General features: G+C 42.5%; 1 protein-coding gene across 1 annotated transcript in view; it reads left to right on the top strand.

Moving 5' to 3' along the window:
* Positions 1-3007: 3007 nt before the first annotated feature.
* The window catches only part of atp2a3 (ATPase sarcoplasmic/endoplasmic reticulum Ca2+ transporting 3), a 59594-nt gene continuing 38654 nt past the window's right edge, over positions 3008-23947 (top strand). The window contains exons 1-5 of the mRNA XM_061740148.1: positions 3008-3363; positions 14336-14353; positions 14697-14779; positions 21367-21471; positions 23373-23511. Coding sequence (XP_061596132.1) covers positions 3246-3363; positions 14336-14353; positions 14697-14779; positions 21367-21471; positions 23373-23511 — 463 coding nt within the window. The 5' untranslated portion in view covers positions 3008-3245. The remainder of the gene's footprint in view (positions 3364-14335; positions 14354-14696; positions 14780-21366; positions 21472-23372; positions 23512-23947) is intronic.

Here is a 23947-nt window from a genome sequence, read left to right as displayed (position 1 = left end):
GTAAATGTCCTCTGATTGAGCATACAGCTGGTTGTTTGGAGTGAATACCAAACCAAAAACTCCACATAACACGATGCTAGTACTTATTTCTGAGCTGAGTGAGCCTGTAATGATGTCAATAAGTGTGTTTCCACTACCCCCGAACCCGGAAAGAGTTGAATAGGGAATCAAAAAAGGAACATTTTGCAAAACTGCAATGAAAACACATTTGTCGCATCTACAGGTCACATGAAGCTCAGTAAGCTCTAGTAATAGAGCTCCGGTGAGTGGCTCCGGTGGCTCCAGTGTTACTCGTTAGGTAACACCGGAGCCACCGGAGCTCCGGTGTTACCCGTAGACAAATATAAAAAACATAAAAAATTAACGTCACTTACCGCTGACTCGTGTGCAGTTGCCGGGTCCGTACTGTTGGTACTGATCCTTTTATGAGGGTAAGTGTTGATGCAAAACCTAATTCTTACTGTCCCTCGTTGTTGAAACAGCCCGAGGTAAAGTGGTTAGCACACACGATACACTGCTTCGAAACAATGGCGGAGTTCTTGTTCCGGCGGAGTTAGTTGTGGGCGTGGTTTCACGCATCGAAGGCCAACCTATGCTCCTGTCGTGACTCACGACGGGAGCAGAATCTGAACGGCTCGTAAAAGTCACATCACACTGGATGGATCATCCGGGCGGCTGTACAGACACTGCAGAATTTGGTTGCTTTCCTCCTTCTCTGAGTTGGCAGGCTGAGGGGAGACCACTTTATACATGTTAAAGCAAGAAAAAACGTGTTTTTCATAATAGGTCCCCTTTAACAGTAATGCAATTGCACCAGTTTTGAAATAAGCTGGACCTTTGGAGAAGAGTACAGCTCCATAAGGATGCTTAAATTACGTTTTATTAAGGTTTTTAAAGCTAAATTGTGTAAACTTTTGAAAATAGTACATGATATACCTCCTTTAAGTAGAAAGCTGACTTTAACAAGTAATGCGATAAGAAAATATGTGTGTTTGTGTGTAAATGTCTAACATAACGTGAAAAGAATAAGACAGAATTCTTATGAACAGAAAATCATCAAACATTTACTTTAAAATGTAAATAAGAGCCATTTTGGATCCTGAACCTGTGGTAGGTGGCGTTTCTCTTTCTTTCCAAGTTGGAACGTAACTGGAAACTCAAAAATTCAGAGTACATTAAATTTGTTTGAAAGCTTTGATGCTTTGAACTGAGGTTTATTTATTAAAAATTAAATTTAAACAGGCATTTGAAAGCCTCCATTATTGTTAAGAAATATTGTCTAGCTTTCACGCTCTTCCTTCCTTAGTATTGACAAAATCCAGTAAATAACTGGACTCAACTGGTTATCAATTGTGACAACTGCGTGCACAGCACTATGTAAATGTAACACAAATGCAATGATGAAAGTACCTCACAAATCTACAGTTGTAATCATGACCCAAGAAAGTAATGAGGAAGAGAAAATAAAAGTGGGACCAAATAACAGTAATTCTTAAACAGTGTAGAAAGATTTGCTGAGTTCAAGTTCTTTGTGTTTTGTAACCATAGACTGTAGAAGAACTGGACAAACCCTCTGTGACGGCACCACCAGGTTTTTTGAGGAGTGCTTTTGAAGTTTCTTCAGCCTCCCCTCGTACAGCATGGTGTCATGTTGTAATTGACAGGAAGAAGTGTTCCTGGAACCCTCCCACCGTCTGTCAGTCACTAATATGACTGTACATTAATTCTGAAATTCTGAAATTCCTCAAATCTGTCCAACCATCCTCATTTCAAGGGTCACTACTGTGACAAGAGCTGAAAAGGAGGACTTAGTAGAGCTCCACTGGGACCTACAGTTACTCGGCCTACTGCTAGCGGACCCTCAGACCCCCAAAATCTGGCAATGGGGACAAAACTGTGTTTTAAAGGGGACCTATTATGAAAAACACATTTTTTCTTGCTTTAACATATATAAAGTGGTCTCCCCTCAGCCTGCCAACTCAGAGAAGGAGGAAAGCAACTAAATTCTGCAGTGTCTGTACAGCCGCCCGGATGAGCCATCCTGGCAGCTGATGTGGCTTCTACGAGCCGTTCAGATTCTGCTCCCTTTCGTTACGTAACCAAAATGCAAACCACGTCCACATCTAAACACCGTGTCCTAACTGCATGCGAGCGTCTGACTATCGTGTCGCACTGCGTGACATCGGACGCTCTCTGTCCATCTCCCCCCAGCCAGCTGCTACTTTATTGAGGATTTTGTAGTGAAATGAGGAGGTAGGTATCATAGAGATAACTTCTCATTTCAACTAACTGGATCAGCTGTTCCTCATCCATGACTGTTTCCTACAGCGCTTTCAACCGAGAAAAAAAAAAGCAATGGAATTGATTTTGTCGCTGATGCTCGCTTGCATCGCATGCAGTTAGGACACGGTGTAACTCCGCTGGCTGGAGCGTCCGCCATTTTTTCATAGCGGTGTATCGCGTCATTCAGGCAGCCAATCAGCACAGTGCCTCATTATCATAGCCTCCCCGCCCACTCAGAATCCCTCATAGATAATGAGGTTAGAGAATGGGATGATAAAGACATGGCTCAGAGGCTGGATATCTAATTTATTTAGCAAATACAATAAAAAGCGTGTTTTTAAGACATTTAAGGCCTGTTTAAAATAGGTATTAGATGCCATAATAGGGCCCCTTTAAATTATTCTGCAACATTGGACCTTTCAGTATGGAGCTCTGGGGAGATGGGCTCTGTTTTGGAGCCTGCCCCCAGTGGTCAGTAGGCTAGAGAAACTGCAAAAAGCTGGGTATAACAAGTTATAAACAAAAGAAAAAGTTGGCTGTGAGTGTGAGAAATACAACAACTAAAAGGACAAGGCAGAAGGCTGTGCGCTCTGGCCAGCTCGAGGAGCTGCGCGGCTGCAGGAAGCAGGACTGTGCGCTCAGGTACGCGCAGCCAATGAGCGCAGGAGGGAGTGCTCAACAGCGGAGAGGCGGTCTGCTCCCGCACACACGCCTCACCTTCAGATGGAGATGAAGCACCAGCCGCGGAGGAGCAACTGAAGGACGACAGAGCCCCAAACCGCGGATACGGGTTTCTTCAGGGGGGGAAAGCAGGTATCCGAGCCGCGCCGACATCCATCGTTGGAGATTACCGCTGTTTTCCAGCGTGCCATCCGAGCACAGCGCACCCCCTCCGGCTGCCACCACTCACCACTCCACTACATGCATTTCTGACCTGATCCATCCAAGTCCCGTCCACCAACATGGAAAATGCGCACACTAAGTCCGCTGCTGAAGTTTTGGACAACTTCGGCGTGAACGAGAACACCGGGCTGACTCTGGAGCAGGTCAAGATCAATTTGGAGAAATATGGACCGAACGGTGAGTAGTTTTTCGAACCACATCATTTCTCTCTCCATTTCAGCCCATACGTGCTGCGCACTGACGCATGTATCGATCAAATCTGCCAGGAAATCCCTCAACTGACGTTGTGTTCAGGCTGAGACAGATGGCGCGCGTACTAAACAACAGTTTCCTCTCTGTTGCACGGTGAATGTGCAGGTGTCACACTCACGGATGCACATGCCTGTATTCAAGTTATTTAGCACATATGACCCTGGTTAAAGTAAACGCATAATAAGAATAAGAAACCGACCGAGTTAATCTCTTACTGGCTGCAACGTTTAATTAACTTTATACATTGATTATTTTCCCTGGGGGCCTCTCAGTCAGGCCTGGTTTGAGGGGATGTCAGGTGGCTCACACAGGAGTCAGAGAAGCTTACATTGAAAAGAAACCGACGCTGTGAGATCAATCCACGGATCAGGAAGTGCAGAGCAGGCTGGCTCCTGCTACCAGGGGGGAAAGAGGATGAAACAGGGAAGATAATGAAACAGAAAATCCTGATCAACCTGTTTTCACTTTCACATGTTGCATACTTTACAGTTCATGTTACAAGATCAGGAGAAAGATGATGCTCTCAACCATTTCTGTTAACAATTATAGAGTCGTGCACGTCACAAAGGCACCAAGGTCTGTCAGAACACTAACGACTAGTCAAATTACCTTTTTTTTTTTTAAGTAATTGTATCCCCTCTTTTGAATAGCGTGGATCATGCAGCAGATGTCACAGACACAGGGCCCCCCCCCACCCACCCTGAGACTTCACCACCGAATGCACACATGCTGCTGTTTTGAGTATTTTGTGTTGAGCTCAAACCTGACATCAGCACACCTTTCACTCCTGTCATTTGCATGTGGCCAAGCCGTGGAGTAGAGTGCCACATTGTGCCGGTGGAACAGTAGCCCTTTTGTTGCGAGCCAGCCACTCGACCCAGGGGCCTGTGATGACTTCATGGAAAAAAAGCAACGTCTTGCCACAGATAACATCTCTTTCGCTTTTAGCTGTGAACTTCCTGCCTTGTGTGAGCACGCTGCAGACAAATACTGGAGGGAGGGAATACCTTTTATTTTCCTTTCCGAGGCCTACTACTTAGAGGATACCCACTGCTTCCAAAAATGTTGAACACAGCAACAGAGCAGCTTGGATGGGTCTGTTACACTCAGCGCACGTCTTTGCAGAGTGATGCACAGCTGCTAAACTGCTCCTTCCTCTCTGCTGACAGACCGCAGACTTTGAAGATGAAGCAAGGTCTCCGTGTGAGCCTCTGTGTTTTGTTCCAGGGAGCATCTGTCCAAAGCAGTTGGCGGATGGATTGCTGACCTTGCTCTCTGCGCGTTGTCTAGTTAGCAGGATGTCGTTATCAACAGAATCATTAACCCGAAACAGGTCTGCAAATGAGGTCTCTGCTGAGCTCGGTTTTTAAACCAGTTCAGATTCGAGAAGAGGAAAAGGATGGGTGAAAATAGCTTGTGCAGCTCCAAGTGTTTGGATGAAAGGTCATGCTTGAACGAGAGTTAACAGAGGCTTTATGTTTTGTCTGTGGATATGTGGGCTGGATGAGGGGTTTTACCCCACGGCCATATAGTTGTTTGTCATCCTCTCAGTTAAGCCACAATAAAAAAAGCTGCCTTTCAACCATAACCAGAGTTGCAACTGATGACTATTTGGTAATTCCACTAATCTGCTGATGTATTTTTCAGACTAGTTGACTGTTATTTCTGTCTTGCACTCCATGTGGTTTGCATCAGTGTTGCTGCGAAATGACAGATTTGCATCACAGAAATGTCTTTCGCTGGCTATTTTTCTGTAAAATATTAGTTTTTTTTCCCCGAAATCTGTCTAGATTTTTCTTTGCACCATCGTGCATATGTTCTTCTTCTTTAAAAGATTGCAAGCAGATAATGGAGGTTAATCTGCCCTCTGCACTTCCTGCAGTGCACTGCAGTTACAAATGAACATTTGCCACTGAGCTGCAAATGTCTGAGATTGTCTGAAATTAGTATGAAGCATCAAGCAAAGGATGATTGTCTTTAGACCCTGATCTTATTACAAGATGAGCACTCTTGATGCTGCTTTATGGTTGTTAGTTGAAAAAACAAGACAATGTCAGTGTCCAGTGGTTGGTTGAATTCATGAGCACACTAGAACTCCACCTTTACTTGTCAACGTCAGTATTTGGCCCAACCATATAAATAACAATTTATGTTTGGATCAAGACTCAGCAGAGTTTGAGTTGATGTATGATGGAGGAATTGCATGATTAATTTAGCTGGTCTACCACCCACTAGTGGCTGTTGCGTCACTTCAGCATTCCTACTTACAATGTGCCTGCAAGTGGAGACAAAGCCCGTGGAGGTATGTTGTCCTTCAGGGAGCTTCCCAGTAGGGCTGCACAATATGTCAACAATTAATTGTCATTTCTGTGTTATCTTGTGCAATATCAAGATTGCAAAAACAAGAGAAGATATTTCAATAAATTTGAGCCTGTAGTTTTGCAAGTATTGGTTTATATCGCAAGCTACATTGTCATTGTGTGTTGCATGTTTTTGAAAATTGTGCAGGTCTACTCCCCAGTCCCCGGGACCCCCATTAGAAGTGTTTTAGGTTTGAAATGACCCATAAGTATCTACAGTGTACTTGATGTCATGTGTTCTATTGATAACTATGACTGTGAGGATGATTATCTGGCCTGATTGTAACGTTTTATGCTTTCTATGGGTACAGAATGCAACACACCTTCAGACCTTTTCACTATCGTTAAATTGTGTAAGCAATATACAGATATTGAAGTGTTTTTGTTTGTTTTATATTTCCTACCCTTCCCCAGGGTAGGAAATATAAGCTACACTAAAGGCAGGCAGGTTGCATCTCTGCTTAGCTGCTTCTCTTTGGCACTTTGCTCTTCTTTGTGACAGAGGATCCCCCCACCCCCGTTCAAACCAAGAATAGTTTCTGATCTCTTTTGTGAGATTTTGGCAAGTAAGCTTAGCCGCCACATCTGCATGGCCTTTTTCTACGCTGCAGCGTGCGCTGCAGAGAGGCGCCGGCTGGCCTTTTATTCACACCTTCCATTTACAGACTGCTAGCAGCGCCGCTATTTTCAGCTTCATTCACAGACACGGCATTTCGCTAATTTACTGTGGAGAATGAGAAGCACCCCATTTTACAAGGGGGGGTTTATCACTTTGATTGTGTAATAGTTGGTTCTGAAGTAGTAGTGAGGAAAGGAAGTCTCCTCACACACAAGCACAGAAGCGCAAACTCATTTCTCAGCATGTGGGGGCACAAAGACGGTTGTTGCAGAGCTTGGTGACCGTGTCATTTGCACTCACAACTCTCATTTCACACGCTCATCCTTGGAAAGGGCATGGTGTCCCCACAAGCAATCAACTTTTCTGATGGTATTAGTGGTGGAAAGGTGGGTCTCTTCACAACCATCTTCTTAAAAAAAGAAGAAAAAAAGAAGAGCCCTTCTTCACAGATTGTAATATTTTTTTCCACTGGATATTTCATTGAATGATTTGTCTTCTTCAGGGGAAGTTTCTGTGTTGAACTCTCCAAATTGGACAGTGTTATTGCTGAATTAGGAAGCATTTTTCATCATTTTCTTATTAGTTTCTTCTTTTTAAAATTGTTTTGCACAGCTGCAGAGCTTTATGAAAATGCCATGGGATACTCCCAACCGTGTGAATAATTGCAAAACTTATGTGAGCTGGTAGGAAACCTTTCAGTGGTAACAAGCTCCATGCCACAGAGTTTCTTCTGCTTTAAAATGTCATGCTTTCAAGTCTTTTTTTGATTAAATAATTAGCCTTTTGTGCTTTCTTTGACTGTTTGAACATGCAGTAGACCTCCGACACATAAACTGAGCTAGTTTTCTGTTCCATCCTCTCATTCTGAAACGTAACTGCAGTGACTTGTCTCTGGTTTCTCCCACAAATAATCTTACAACTTCCTCTGGTGGGACCTTACTCGCAGTGTTGTTTCTCTTCCTGTTCAGCACCTTGACATGAAAAGCCGCCTCACTTTGTCGTTGCTGTGTTTGAAATATGAGAGGCGTGGTGCTGCTTCCTGCTCCTCCTTCGCTCTGACACGAGCGCTCGTCGCCTCCTCTTCAGTCGGGGCACGTCAGCTTCCTTTCTTTTGAATCCGGTCCAGCTGAGGGTTTCTGTAAACGGTGACAGTAACAGTGTTGGCATTCTGTGGGCTGAAAAAGGAGAGGACAGCTCAAGTCATTTGAAGTCCTCAAGGGTGTTGAGTCACTTCCCTGTTATGTACGTGCCTGCTCAGCTTTCTTCAAAAGGAGCTGTGATCCTGTTCTGGCTTGCCACTTGCCTTCCTCCCTCCCACCTCTGCATCTGTCAGTCACCGTCATGGCCTTGCGCTTAGATGACGTTGAGTTGCTCTGGTTTTTAGCGCGCTGCCCGGCTCTGCTTCACAGAGGAGGCTACGGTGTTTGACTTTCATGGGGTCGACCGAGCCTTCAATCAGTGCTCACTGTTGTGTTTGGCATGACATTTCCAGAGATCGATTACCTGTGAGCCAAAAAAACATTGACTGTAAGAAATCTACTGTTTGTAGTAGTAATAGTGGGGGTGTATATATATATATGTGGAAACAGATGGTATGTGTGGAGGTTTTCCAATCGAAAATGGGTTTGTCATAATAGTGGAATTATAAGGACACTTGAAATTTCACAAATGGGAATTGTTAAATTAAAGCCTGTCAATCTCATGAAAACTCCCATATATCACCACAAAAAGGGCTTAATGCTCATCAGAAGTTGTTTTTCTGACAATTTGAAAAATAAATATCTGACAAAAATGTGATGTAAATTTTTTTTTAATCTACTGGTCATTGGACGTACCAAAATGAAGAATATTTGCTTTTCTGTAGAAACCGGTTCCCTTGGGCCACTGTGGTGCTGGGGCAACAAGAAGAGTTGTTGCCTCGCAAAACTCCAAAGTTTTGGCAAGTCATCCTTAAGTTTTGAATACATAGTCTTCATGAAAACCAGTACGATGACCTTCGAGCGACTCCCTCAAACACAGCTGGCACCATTTATAACAAACTCTTTGTCGGGTAAAAATGATGACGGCTCGGCTGCTTGCAGAAGTAGAAATTCAAAATTGAAGATGTTCTGGACGTCCGTCGCCGTTATTCTTGAGGCTGAAATCTTTGCAACATTTCAAAATGTCAGCATATTGTTGACATATTGAAATAATGAGATTAAGTTTATGCATCCTTCTTGGCCTCGGAGCTTTGATCAGTGATATGATTGGATAGCAGCGTTGCGCTGTTTAGAAAGTCTGTAAATAAACCCCATAAAAAGCTTGGTGTTAACACAGATATTCCAGTATGCTGCTTTGGGAATTACTGACCGCTTTCAGCCGCTGCGGTTGCCTACTAGGGGGCAGAGCGCCATTCTCTAAGCCTGGCTAGATATGGAAATGACTGGCTCTTTGTGCAGCTGTGAGCTCGAAGAGGAAGCTCTGAGCCCTGACGAGATATCAGTTCTGGGTAATCATCTCATGCATATCCTGCTCAGTTGATGAGGGCTTTTTCTATTCTACTGTAAGTTGCTACAAGTGTTTTTTTAAAAAAAAGGGTGCCCTCTGTTAACCAGGATATTTCATAATTTATTCAAATATGAATATAGAAGAGCAATGAGCTGCATACATACATGCAGCTCACAGTTAGATCTTTGACTTCAGCACGCATCATCCTTTTTCAATTACCAAATAATTCATTTATCTACTTATTTTTTAATAATTTAAATAATGTATTTGTATTAATAATCCAATCAATAAACCCATGCAGCAGGGAGTTCCCTGTTGTAAGTGTTTAGAAAAGACAAACTTTTCACTTTCTCTCCCAGAGATCATCATCAGTGAAGCACTAAAGCTGCAATACAAGCCATTAAATTAAGCAGCACATGATTTACTGTGTCGGTTTCCCTGCCGTGCAGGTTCATGTCATTTGCCTCACTGAGATAAAGCAAATTTTTTTTGTGTGTCAGTTCCTTCAGAGTCTGTTTGCCCAATGTTGGCAGAAAAAAAACAACACTTACAGCAGCCTGAGCCTTATTCAGTCACTCGACGAATTAAAACCAGAAGATTCCTTTTGAGGCTCTCGTATTTTTAGCGATGGCAGATTTCAGCTGCGTCCAAAGCGTTCAGCGCGATCTAGGTCAGAACTTACTGCTGACCTGTTTCCGTCCACTTTTTTCTTTCTTTCATTTCAAGCAATATTTTCTCAAATACATTGAGTTTTTCTAGTCCCAGAGGAAGCAGAGCCAACCCCTCAGCATGATGGATCCTTCACCATGTTTTACTGTAGGATGCTCTTCTCCATATCTCATCATCTCATCTCACATAAGGGAACCTGGTTCACAGTAGCTTTGGTTTCTTCTCTACAAAGAACATTGTTCTAGAGAGCCGATAGCTTTCCCACAAATGTTTTCACTAACAGTATTTGTTACCTGCCTTGGCTCGGAGTGCTGCTCCAGGCAGGTTGTCCAGGTGAGCCTGCAGCTCTGTAAATGGAGCCAGGAGGATTTTTCTTCTTTCTTCTCTTTTCTTAAACACAGACGGCACCGAGTTTCACGGACTTTGCCTTATCTCATGGGTTTTATGACTTGGAATTTTCCTTGATAACACTGGGCACAGTTGAAACAGGTATTTCACGCTCTTTGGCAGTTCTTGTCTTGTTGTCATGTGAACGCGAGAGTTTACGTTTTTTGTTGTTTTTTTTCCCCTGTGGAACTAATTTAAATTGTCCCATTTTTATTTCACAGTTTTATTAAATCTGCATAAACATTTGTCCATGTTTGAAAGGTAGATTATGCTGTATTAGTTTATTTGCATTTCTTTTTGTTTTCCATCTTTGTGTGTCACTGTTCAGCACCGGCGTGAATGAAGGACGAGCACTGACTTCATCAGATGACCGACGTCCTCTGCAATTTACCTGTGATGCTCTCCGTGCGGCACAGATAACGCTAGGGTGGAACCTGACATTCATTGATCACTCATATTTGATGTGGTTAATGCATTCAGACTTTCTCCAGTGGGAGGTTGAGTAGATGCGGGGAGGCTGTCATGAGAGGGCCAGAGTGAGCTCGTCCACGCCAGCATGCGTGGGGGAATTTCAGCTGTTTTCACGCTCTGCTAATTTCATAACAGTCATTCTTGGTAGATTTTGATGAAATCTTGTTTTCAGGGAGCCTTCATGAGCCTTGTTGTCATGGGAACAACTAAAACCTTTTTCTCTGCTTGCAAGTTTTCAGAAGACAGCCTGCAGATTTGATTGTTAAAATTGTTTAGTACAGTACGTCTGATGTTCTGCTGTTTGCTGTCCTGGTCTCTCATGTTTTATGTGCTCAATCGGATTAGAAAAGACGCGGGAGAGGAGCCCGCACTGAAAGCTGTTTTTGCAGAAGATTGTCAGCAGTGCGGATAAATTAATGGACAGTTTCCTGCCCCCCCCCCCCCCCCCCCCAACTCTCTGGACCCAAAAATGTCTCATGTCTCTGTTGCTGTTGTTGGCAACTGTCGCTAGGAAGTGTCTCCCCTCTGCTTGGCACAGCTCGATATTTCTGCTGCAAGTTAACAGCCTCTTTTATTCATTGTCTGGGCTGGGGGGGGCTGGGGAGGTGCTGTGGGGACACGGAGAGAGAGCACGGTGAAGTCAGTATTCAGGAATTTGCTGGGGCAAGCCTCACATGGACACGGCCCAGACGGCTGGGAGGGAATCCTTGGCAGCGGGAGGCCGGGGAACCCCGTCCAACACCTCCTGCTCTGTAACCCCCCCTCCTCCCCCTCCCCTCGCACTCTCCTCCGTCCTGTCCTTTTCAGTCAGACTGTCTTTGTCTCCAGCTGCCAGCCTGTCTGCCATAAAAAACATTATACAACCGGAGAGGCACAGTAACAGGGAAATGGTCATGTCAGACTGCTGGAAAATGGGAGAACCCATTTCTCCACATTTCTGCTGCTGCTGCTGCTGCTGCTGCCGCACTGCAGCCAAACGTCTCCCGTGAGCTCAGCCCTGTCCAATCTGAAGTCAGAAAAGCCCTCCAGATAGCAAGTTTGAAGAGCTATTCGCAGTGAGTCATCAGCTATTATTACACTGGCTGAGGGTTGCCTTTTGTGGAACAGAAACAGGATCTCTGCACAGGGAGGTCATCTTCATAAATGATCATTAACTACTAATAATTCCAACAGATCACATCCAGGTTCACCCGAAGGCATTGCCAAGTCAGACTTCTAAGTTTTAATGCAATGCATAAGAAGTCTGTGTATTTCAAAAAACTTTTTTACATAAAACAACAGTTTTTCTCTGTCTGTTAGTGGCATGTGCGTGGCTGCAAGATGTTTGTTTTGTTGGAGGGAGACTGGGGGCTCACGTCACGGGCTTTCCTTTTTCCAGCTCTTTTCTGCACAGGGTCACGTTTGTTACTCGTGCAGCGTACTGTGGTCAAAGCATGCAGGGGAACACAAGATTTCCACTGCATGAGGCAGAATAGTGCTATCATTTAATGTGGCAGCCCACCGGCTTCTAAATATAGCAGCAGTAAATGCTTTCCCATGAACGAGGGCATGGACTGCAGAAACATAATGTAGCTGAAAGCGAGGAGTTCAGATCGCTTGTCGTTAACACCCGTCGTGTTCTGCAGGTGTGATGGAGGTTGTTTGTCTCGCTAGTCCCGCTCAGGTACAACTTTCCGCTGGGCTTGATGACCCGACAAACGCGTTGACGAAGCATGCCTCAGCATCGCCGCAGTGACACTGATTCACATTTCTTGTCAGTTGCAATGTTTTTAGAAGATTGGTGATGACTTGTTTTCTACTCACAGCAGTGACTCATGGGTAGTGGGTGTCGTTTCCTGGTGGCCTGGTGAGACTTTATAAGATGCTTAACTTTCCTAGATCCACCAAAAGTAAAAAAAATATATATATAATTTAATAAGTTTGTGTGAAATGCCAGAAGTAAGTGTGACTCAAAAGAGCAGTGTGTTTGGATTGTTGGGCCCGTTTCTGTAGGATTGTAACCACCTACTGGTGCAAAGGCATTCGGATCTTTGTTTTGGTTTGTTGTCAGTGAAAACATCTGAAATAGACAGTGGTGCATTTATCTTTCAGTGTCGTTGTTTGTCTACACTCTTCCAGTGAACGACTCTGCTTCCTGTTTCACTGTGCAAACACAACTGTTCCGGTTTAATCTGGACAAACAAAACTGAAATTTGCTCTTTTTGGATCACTACATCCCTTTCTGACTTGCCAAGCCTGTAACATAAGAACATTGTTAGGAATAAGGAAATACAAGCCCTAATAATAGTTTGGTAGTATTGCAACTGCGCACAAGCTCGGGAGGCAAGCCGTTACAAGACCAGTCTGACACAAAGAGGATTTCCAGCCAAGTATAGGTCATGTGACATGTTTTATGGTGGTGGATTAGTGTGGATGGAGGCACAGAGATGCAACTCAGATTGGGTTAGATATATTTTATTTATTTTTCTATTATTGAAACTGCACTAGTCTGGGAACAGCAGAAGCGTTAGGCGTGTGGTGAGGAGCTCAGTCATCCTGGAGGATCTCAGCGCAGAGTCATTGCAGTTGAGGAGTTCTGGGTATCTGGTCAGGAGGCCTCCTCTTCTAGAGGCGGTGAGGCCTTGTGGCAGAACCACAACTTACTGGGAATGTTACATGTGTTGTTTGCCTTAGGATGACCTCGCCATATCCCTTAACAGAGCTGGGCAATGTGGCTGGGGAGAGACTTGGAACGTCTGGACAGAGCTTCTGTGACCTGGTGATGGATGGATGGATTTTAAAAACAAATGTTAGTTGCAGCTAGGGCTGGGCGATATGGACCAAAAGTCATATCTCGATATTTTCTAGCTGAATGGCGATACTCGATATATATCTCGATATTTTTTCTGTGCCATAATTGGGGTTTCCCCCAAAGCATTATAGCATAGCATCTCTGTTGGCTTCATTTTTTTCTGAGGCAAACCCTTAAAAAAACAGTTTTAATACAAAGCCTCGTGCCAAATGTCACACAGGTTCCTTTATTAACAGAGGTTTGCACAATATCAAAATGTATAAAACAAATGAAATAAAAATACACTGCCTGCATATATAGAATAAAAATGCTTCTTGAATAAAATAAAACAAATATCCCTTTCCTGCATAACAATTAAATTAAAATACACTGTACAATTAATACAATGTAGACAGTAACAGGCAGACTTTTCAACTGAGGTTGACAGTTGTGCAAATAACAAAACATTTGTGCAAAATCAAATAAAACATTCAAGTCAATTTGTCACAAAATAAGCTATATCAAAATAAAAAAAAATATATATATTTTTTTTATTTTTTTAAATCGATATAAACGATATTGTCTCGTACCATATCGCGTTTGAAAATATATCGATATATATTAAAATCTCGATATATCGCCCAGCCCTAGTTGCAGCCCATGATGATTACCAGTATACAGATGTCAGTTTTTGACGATATTGACACTAATTGTATGAGATGGCAGGCTCAGTCTGTTTCTCTTTAAATTCATTCATAAGTAAGTAAAGCGTGTGTTGGTTTGTCATTTAGCTGTGAAGCTTCGCTGAAGATAGTGAAGGTGAGACTCAGATTGACCTGAGATGAGATTCCTAAACAGACTGAATACCTTCGAGCTTGGTTTGATAGCTTTTCATATCAGCAACATTATAATTGCAGATTGTTACTCTGAACTGAACAGTGTTTCTGTTCTCTCTTTGTGCGTGAGGCATTTAATCATAACCAAGCAGAGCAGTTTAGAGAGCTATCTGTACGTGTCTGTGCATCTCAAAAACAGGCTGACTTAATCAAACGTATTAACTGCTCTTTGTCTTTCTCTCCCTCTCTCTCTCTGCCATTTCATTACTCTGGAACCGACATGGTGCGACATCCACAGAGCTGCCAGCCGAAGAAGGTAAATATTGATTTTTCTAACGAGCTTCGATCCTCCTCCCTTTACCACCTCATTAAGTGTCTTAAGCCTCGATCTTTTCTTTGATATAGTATGAGGGGTAGACTTCAGGATTGTACACTGCATACGTATTTCACCAGTAAACACACCACTAGTCCACTGCAAATACACCCGTGGTCTTGCTTTAGGGCTACACATCACGCCCATAACGCTAATGTCAATACATCGTGCCTCTCTCTAGCGTGAAACATATGGACACTCCTTGAACCTTTTGACACTAAGAGACTTGAAAGTTAAATCAGGTGTGACACAAGCAGGTGTATGATGTGTGTTTGCACTTTTTCAGGCAAGTCCTTGTGGGAGCTGGTGGTGGAGCAATTTGAAGACCTCCTGGTCAGGATCCTGCTGCTTGCTGCCTGCGTCTCCTTCGTGAGTATCAACCACCAAATTATAATGAAGAAATGCAGTCAATACAGTAGGGCTGTGCGATTAATCGATTTTAAATCTAAATCGGATTTATTAATCACAATCGATGTTAAAAAAAGGAAATCGGAAAATCGATTTTCCTTTTTTGCATCTGGCTGCATTACAGACAGACCTCGTCTAGTCACCTTTGTTTGGTCAAGAAAATTGTAAATGTTGTTACTTTACTAAACTCAAGGAGGATTTACAGTATCTTTCAATTGCACTTCATTCCCAATAGGGAAATTTGTTTGATATTTTTCTTTAAAAATAAAAGATAAAATATTTGAAACAATTTATTCCATTGACTTTTGTAGTTTTACCCAAAAAATCGAAAATCGGGTTTTCAGAGAAAAAAAATCGGGATTTTATTTTTGTCCAAAATCGCCCAGCCCTACAATACAGGTTTGGTCAAATTTGTGTTTTAAATTAACTTGAGTTTAATCAGGACTGCTTCATCAATCACTGAAGGGAAATTACTGTAGATGTATGATAGTTGCAGCAACTTTCAGGATCCAAGCGGTCTGAAGGATCTGCTGTAGCGGTCTGAAGAAAGTCCTGTAACGGTCTGAAGGATCTGCTGTAGCGGCCTGTGCTGCCGCGGATCTGAGGAAGCTTCTGACTGAAGACATTGTTGCTGAATGACTGTGTTGAATCACAGGATATCCAGGGTTGTCCATGATCTTCTTCATATTATGAAGTATCCCCCTTAGCACAATCATCTCCAGAACTGTCCCCAGAGCAGAACTAGTCTTCTTTATCAGTGTTCAGCTTCTTTAGGTCCCTGGTTCTGATGCTGCTCCTCCAACAGACGAATGCAGATGTGACTGAATTCTCCACAACAGACTTATAAAAGATATTCAACATCTTGCTGCAAACACCAAAGCACACTAAACTTCCTCAAGAAATATTAAAAAAAGAGAAGTCTCTTTTTGCCACACTGTTCAGCTTCTTCTTTTTCTTTCTCGAATGCCTTGGCCTCTTCTGCCACGACGCCCACTGTATCTCTGAGTTAACTTCATTGGCTTTGATGTTTTACGTAGTGCTGTAAAAACAATATTCAGCTGTCAGTTGACTGAGGCAAGAGTCCAAAGTTACTGTGGGTGGTTATTGCCAGCGGTTGGGACAGGAGACCTTGAGAGCTTTGTGATGCTTCCTCTTGAATACTCAAATACTCCTTCAGAGTAAATGTGAGTGGCTGTAGAGTGGTGGGTACAGTTGGCTGCCGTCCAGCTGAAACCCTTCAACTCAACCTTTGTGAAGTGTTAAAGTGCCCCTGGGCCACAGAAAGCCCACACTGCCACCGATGCCCCAGCCAGTTAAGGGGTAAAACCCAAGGGTCCTTAGCCCGGACGAATGGGGAGGGTTGAGTCAGGAGGGTCATGTGATGTAATAAAATTACCCCTTAAAGAGGGAAAACCAAACAAAGTGGCTATTTTAACAAAAACAATGTCCTTGGTGTAATTTTAAGACTTTACATGGGCTTTGTTACAGCAGTCAGTACAGTGAAATCCAAACATTAATATGACGTGACAGCGCTCTCACTTTCTTTTCCTCCTTTGATGCAGCCGATACTGCAGAATCTTGTTATTAAAGATACTAAATTAATATTAAACAAGTTAAAGAAGGTCAAGTTGACTACCTTTTTAATTAAAGTACTTGTGTTTACTCTCCTCTAACTGTGATAGAGAAAGCTACTCCATTGTTGGGCTTACTGCTGTACAACTTACACATTCACAACTTGTAGAACTCAAAAAGTTATAGTAATTTTTATAATAACCAACATGTCATAAAATACAGCAAGGGTACTGCGCCTTACAATAGTAATTTAGTTGCTTGTGTGGTGGGTTTTTTGCTCTGTAAAAATGTTTTTCCTAAGGAGGCATTACATGAATGTGTTCCCACAACATGTTTAACTGGCTGGTGTAAAAACTTTAAAGGGATGTTTCTCGGTTTCAGTGTTTCTGTGGTTACTTTTCTTTGCCTTTTTATAGGGCAATGTGAAGTTCTCCTTTTTTTTTTTTTGTTTCTGTCTTGATTCTTTGAATGTACCCCAATGGGATTTGGGACCCTAATTGGACAATTGGGAGGAAGTTGCCACTTAATGGACTGCTCCATTTAGCTTGGCCGGCTCTATTCCCCAGTCAGAACCTGGGTCAACCCAGATAGCGGTCCCTTTCTGTGGAAAGTTATAGAATGCAGGCTTTTCCGCCCAGTGTTGATATGATTTTTAGTGTTGGGCATGGCGTTTTTCGGCCAAACTGGAAACAAAACTATTAATGAAATCTCTCTCTCTCTGCCGTGGCGCCTCCAACTGTCACCTCCAGCTGCAGTCTGAGGGTGGAGAAGGTCACGCAGGGGTGGGGTAAGGGAATCCTGCCTGCGTAATGCACTTTTCCATCTGTTTCAGCACTTCCCTGCTGTCTTGGGATGAAATTGTCGTTGCTATTTCTGAAAATGGGGAAAATTGTTCTAAAATGTTTCTGATACAGGATTGCTCGCTGTCGTCGGTGGAGCTGCTCCGCTCCACCAGTGCTGCCTGGGTGAAGGGAGGTTTCTTGTTACACAGGGGGAGCATTGCTGTTTGAGCTTTGTTAGTTATGGTTAATATTATTATAGCTCTCTTGTATCTGTTTTTTACTGTTTTCACATATTTCCAGCATACTTGATGAGGGAAAAAAAGCTGAGAGAAGAGTTAAAAACTAAGCTAGAGATCATTTGATTGTAGATTTGAATATATTCAAATTGACATGAGACTCTCTGGGTCTCTTTTAGTACTGAACAAGAGTGAAGTTTGTCTTTAAAGGCAGGTTTGGGTTGGGCCTCTTTTAAAATATATGAGTAAATCTAAACTGGCAACTCACTGTTACTGCCTTTATTGCTCCTCAGTTCATCACTCACATTTAATATTTGTAACATGCATTTATTTTCATTTTACTGAAGCCACAAGCAGATTGTGAGCCATATAAAGAAATTGGGGTTTAGTGGGGCAGACTCAGACAAAAAGCCACACCAACCACCTTTCTACATGAGGTTGAGTTAATTGTACAGCGGGACATTAAAGACTTGTGATAAGTGACCTAAAAAGGGTTTTTCTGACCCATTTCATGCTTTCGGTTCCTTTTTTCAGTTTTGTCGTGGCTCTTGTGATGTTAAGGCTTAGACCCCGTCCACACGTAGCCGGGTATTTTTAAAACCGAATATTTCCGCCCTCCGTTTATAAAAAAATTTGCATCCACATTACATCGTTTAAAAAAAAAAAACCCCTTCTACACGTAACCGAAGATCTGCGTTTTCGACCACATTCATAAGCATTTCAAACCTGTAGATCATCTGCGGCTCCCGGGGAAGCTGCACCTCCGCGGCTCCGCTTCCCCTGCAGGCACGTCTCCTTCTCCCCCCCGTGTCCCGCCACGGAGCTGCCGCGTTATCGACGCAGCCCTACACCGTAGCCTACGCCGTAGGGTACGGCGTAGGGTACGCGTCGCCGCGTACCCTACGGCGTAGGCTCTGTGTCGGTGTAACGCAGTAAGCGGTGGTCAAGACCAGAGACCATTTATTTAATAGCTTGGAGAACAGATGCTGGATCATCTGTAGTTCTGTAGTAAACAAAGGTCGCACGTCAGAGCAGATTTGTTGTTGTTTTGGCGCATAATGTGACGTTCGAAAATGCAAAACTCTGGTTGTGTGTGTCTACACACATCTACATAAACTGAGTTTTCAAAAATCTTCACTTTGCCCGGAGTTTTTTTAAACCTTCGTTTATTTGCGTTTTCATGTGGATGACAGGTCAAAACGTAGGAAAATATCTCCGGTTTAGCAGATATCCGCAGATATCCGCCTACGTGTGGACGGGGTCTGTATGATATCCTGGTGACTCTTGTCTCAGAACTCATTTATTTACATATTTGAATGTTTGAAGGATTACATACATGAAGCTGAGCTTCATCATGTCTCAAATTGCCTAATTAGCATAGCTACATTTCAAACGGGTTCCCCAAAAACCTCAGAAGCGCATATGAAACTGCACTCTCCTTCCATTTGAACCCCTGTTCAGTGAGCGTGTGGGCGCTGGGTATTCAGACCATACCTGAAGGTGTGATGAGGGTCTGAAGGGTCATTTGAGTCAGCCTCTCTAAAAAGGGCTGCTATTGTTGCCCTCCAGTCTCAGCTCAGTCAGGACGGAGAATTACCATCCTGACTGAGGGAATGATGAGCTATCGACTGTCGCTCAGGCTGCCGTGATGCTCGCTCTGCCGCTCAGTCTGCTGCGGAAAAACACTCTGTGCAGTCATCCGATACGCCCCATCAGTCACTATAGCGTAGATCCATTTTATCCACTTCCCTGGTGGCGCAGTCATTTTGGTTTCTTCCATTGATGAAATGAGGGAAAATGAGCGTGAATGTATAGTCGTTATATTTTATGTGCTGAAGATGTCCATCAGTGCAGAATTGACTCAAAACAGCTTTTCTAAACACTATTTATCTGGAGATAAGCATTTAGAGTACACTGATGCGACTTGTTGTAGGGTCGACTGATGTTTATCCTGAGCAAGTGTCGGAAAAAAGGTTCCTATTTTACTGAAGGCAGCTTCAGTGATGTATAAAAGTTGGATTTTCAGGCTTCATGAAAAACGGCATTATGGCCTTTTTCACACGAGGACATGATTTCTTGAGGTCTTTAGCATGTTGCAGATGTTTCATTGGGATTAAAGTACCCCTGCTGTCACCGAGGGCTGTGTCTGAACTCATCCCCAGCTCGAAAATACTTTATGAATCACAGATGGGACATTCATTAAGTAGATGATACACTACACAGCATGCTCAGCATGTAGTAGTTTGTGGAAGTCCATTCTGCTGATGAGGTTGCTTCATTTGCCCCTGCTCAAAGTTCTCCTACACGCTGAGCGTAGATGGAGTAGGGTATGGTTTTGGACACCTCGGGTCATAGCAGCAAGTTTAAGAGTTAGAGTAAAACGTAAAACATTTGATTAAGCACTGCTAGTTCTTCCATTATGAGGTCATTTCATTTGTCATTCAAGGCCCTCATTGTTCCATCTCACGTGTTCATCCTAAAAGATGCCGCTCCATGGAGGGAAACTGATCTTAGAACATTACTACAGTATGTAAATAATAATGTGTGTGGGAATTCCCTACCATCCACAGGACTCATGTACAGGTTCGTAACTATACTTCTATAACTACGACACAACATGCTCTTCTGCTGTTGTTCCGATTCAGGGGCTAAATCCATACAGTTGTTTAGTTTTTTGTTTGTGGCGTTTGATGTTGATGTGATGTAACCTGCCATTTTAATAGCCCTTTCCTTCACTGTCTTAGCGGAGAGAGTGGTATATCTCGGTTTGGTTTTTGAAGCCTGCAAATAGATCTGCAAACGGTTTTCCACGCTTTATTAGCTCCCCGGTTGCAACAAAACTTGCAGCAGTAGTGGAGTTTGGAGATGCAATCCACTTCTTAAATCGTTTTTTGCGCTCCTCTAATTTCTTCAGAAGTAATGCAATCGCACTTTTTCTCTCCCTCCCAAATGGGCTGCAAATGTAGCATGCTTTTGCTGGAAATGTCTTTCCACATTACTCTTTTTGTTATCGGACAACTTCTCGCTATAAACATTCAGACAATGAATGCAAATTATTCGGTCCAAGAAACGTTGAATCCTCTTTTCTCCTCAGTTATTTTTTTCTTTTTCCCTTTGGGATCCATGGCCATCACACAGCCGCCGGTTTGTTTACAACAGCCTGGCGCCCCTCCCTGCTGGTAGAAACGTGTGTTGCAGGCTCCGACGCAAATCTTCATTAACAGAAATGTTGAAATGTAATATTTATTTTACACATTTTTACAGCATTGGAAAAGAATGTTTGTGTCATGTTTGTCCTCCTACAGAAACCACATTAAAACAAAAAAAATATATTTCCCTCCCCCATCTATATCCATTTTCAAACATTTTTGAAAAAGCTCCAGGCATCCACTAGGGCGGCGCTAAAGAGCCGCAGGTTGCCGACCCCCGCTCTAGACTTTCCTCCCGCAGTTCTGACCTCATCATCCTTCTGATACATTCACTATCCCTCCTTTGTACATGTCCAGACCATCGCAGTCTGGCCTCCGACTTTCTCTCTAAAACATCTAACATTTGCTGTCCCTTTCATAAAATATAAATAATGTAGCCAAAAAATAAAATTAAAAAACAGAAACCTGAGTGCTAGCGTTGTTAAAGGGATGCTGTCAGAGACTAAAGCTAAAAGTAAGTTAAACCATACATAGTTGAAGTAACTCATCCAAAGTGAGATAATATATTAGACATTCAATGTAAATACATAGATAATTGTTAGATAAAAGTTTAATTGGTAGAAAGAAGAAAAAAAATGGATAACTGCCAAGCTAATTGTATGGTACTGTGGACGTACATGAAAGTTTCAACAAGCAGTTCTCCTTTCCAGAGTGTAAAGGCAAATTTTCTTTGAAAATGTCACTGAACTGTGATGTCGGGGGGTGTTTAACATGCTGGCTCAGGTCGTTTGTGTCTTATCTTCACGCAGGTCTTGGCTCTGTTTGAAGAGGGAGAGGAGACGACCACCGCCTTCGTAGAGCCTCTTGTTATTCTTCTTATCCTCATTGCCAACGCTGTCATTGGGGTCTGGCAGGTGAGATGTGTTGATTGTGCTTTCTATCAAACGTTGAGATGTCTTAGAAGTTCTGTCCCCCCTGCTGCAGGACACATAGATTCAATGAACTTCTCATACGAGCTTCCTGCATTTGTGTTGAAGAAGAAGGAGCCAGAGTTTTTCTTTTTCATGCAAGCATCAAAGGCAGAGAAAAGTAATCCATGAATACTTTGGGAAATTAGGTGTTTTGCATTTCTCTGAGTTAACCTCTTGTCACTAACAAGCACCTCTGGATCCAAGAGCAGGAGATGTAGGATGATTCAAGACATTTTTAGTCATACATTATGATTAAACTATACCAAGTGCGGCCCACCAAATGAAAAGGGTAGACTATGAATACCATTTCCGCCTGATCAAAACACAGATTTCAACATAAAGTTGCTAAATGAACATATAAAAAGACAATATGGCACGCCTCAAGAAGCTGGAGGCCGTCACCAGCTGCTTCACGCTAAAAACCAACAGGCCTGTTATTGTAGAATCATCAATCCACATCCTCAGGAACCACTTCCCTGCATCTTTTAAAAGTCCCTGTACTCCAGCACACGATTTAAATGAGGTGGGGTTTTTTTGTCATCAAGGACTGCACACGTCTGTCAATGACCCATTTAATGACCCATTTAAAGTTAGAAGTCCACAGACTGTTAATGTGTAAGGATCCCCACCAACAGCTGACGACAGAAATACTCTTTGGCATGGTCTTCCTCTCCCACTTGTTTTGTTGGTATTTTGGTATCATAAATCATATTCCAGTACAAAACTACTTGATTCATGTAATCTGTGTCTGTGTGACAAACCAAAATCCTTTTTGACATCTTGGACCGATTCTGTTACTGGTAGAACTTCTGACAAGAATCCCAGAGACCTATCCACATTTTTTGTCACTCGGATTGGATAAAGCTGTAAATGATTGCATTGTGGCCTGCTGTCAGCAATTCCATGCATGAATCAATCACAAAAAAAATGATCCTGAGATATGACTTACGCAACTGTACTGGGTGAGGTGGTTTTTATACCAAAGAGCTCAGGCAATACAAAAGGTATATTAGAAAAGAATCTATGTCTTTAGTCACATAAATATCAAATATGGGGTGGGTATTACCAAAGACCTCACGATACGATACACATCACAATACTTATTATACATAGGTACCTGAAAACTGTAAAGGGCATTATGCATCTTAAAATCTGAGTTGCACGTACATCAGATTATTGTGATAATTCATGGGACAAACTGAGTCAACACAATGCAATTCAAATTCTCCATGCCGTTTTATTGTAACTATACAAGCTAAAGTAACAACAAATGTGCATATGTTTTTCATATTATTTACAACATTAGTTAGCCTTCGTCTAAATATTTCTCTTTTAATACATCTTTAATATTGTAATGACGACAACGACAATAACAATAATGGATTGGATTTATATAATACTTTTCTTGGACAATCAAAGCACTCACAATGATTCCAATTATTCATTCACTCCTCATTCACACATTAATGTTTGTATTTAGGTTTCTACTGCGTTAATCCAAAGAGATATACTCCCTTAAAGTGTCATGTTTTGTCAGAAGGAGATCATTTATGCTTCGATCCACTTTATTTACTCTGGCCTGGTAGTATAAATAATTTTACACAGTATTTTGACATATACTCAAGTGAAATCAGCTTTGTCATATTGAAGGTAACCTGAAAACTGTGAAGGGATTAACGCTCCCTGGCTGTGATGGCAGCGTCAAAGCCCCACCGTACAAAGCAAGAGCAGAGATTCAGACCAAAGATTCAGACCTCTTAACTGGTATATTTATACCAGAGCATCAGTGTAGAGAGAAAACCGTTCTCGATATGACTTTGTCCTTCCCTTGTCTCTCCACGCAGGAGCGGAATGCTGAAAATGCCATTGAGGCCCTGAAAGAGTACGAACCAGAGATGGGGAAGGTGTACCGCATGAACCGCAAGGCCGTGCAGAGGATCAAAGCCAGAGACATTGTCCCTGGAGACGTAGTGGAGGTGGCAGGTTAGTTGATGCACACAATGCTCACTGCTGCCACAGGTGGCAAGAAGAGCAGTGATTTTTTTTTTTTCTTTCTTTCCTGGGAGATTCCAGTTTCCCAGTATCTTAACACCCTACTGCTGCTGCTGATTTTCTTTCAAAAGACTTACCTTCACAAATTCTCAACTCTTATTGAAAAGATGTGCCTTCTAGTGCCTTCATTATTATGTGATTGCTAAAAGGAAAACTATTGATATCTCAGGACTCAAAATCTAATTTCTAAGACAGTAAAAATATACAAAAGTAAAACTTTTAGTGACTTGGCTATTTTTCTAGTTTTAAGAATTCTAGTCAAGAAAAATGTTCTTACTCCATTGGCAGTTATTTTTACTTAATCCAAGTATTTTTAAAAGGGCTGTTTTTGCAGCGTATGAACTCTGTGTTGTTGCATTTACTGTTG

Source organism: Cololabis saira, chromosome 14, assembly GCF_033807715.1.
Source record: "Cololabis saira isolate AMF1-May2022 chromosome 14, fColSai1.1, whole genome shotgun sequence".
Lineage (NCBI taxonomy): Eukaryota > Metazoa > Chordata > Actinopteri > Beloniformes > Belonidae > Cololabis > Cololabis saira.
Note: the sequence above shows the minus strand (reverse complement) of the source record. Positions and strands in the feature narration are given on the sequence as shown.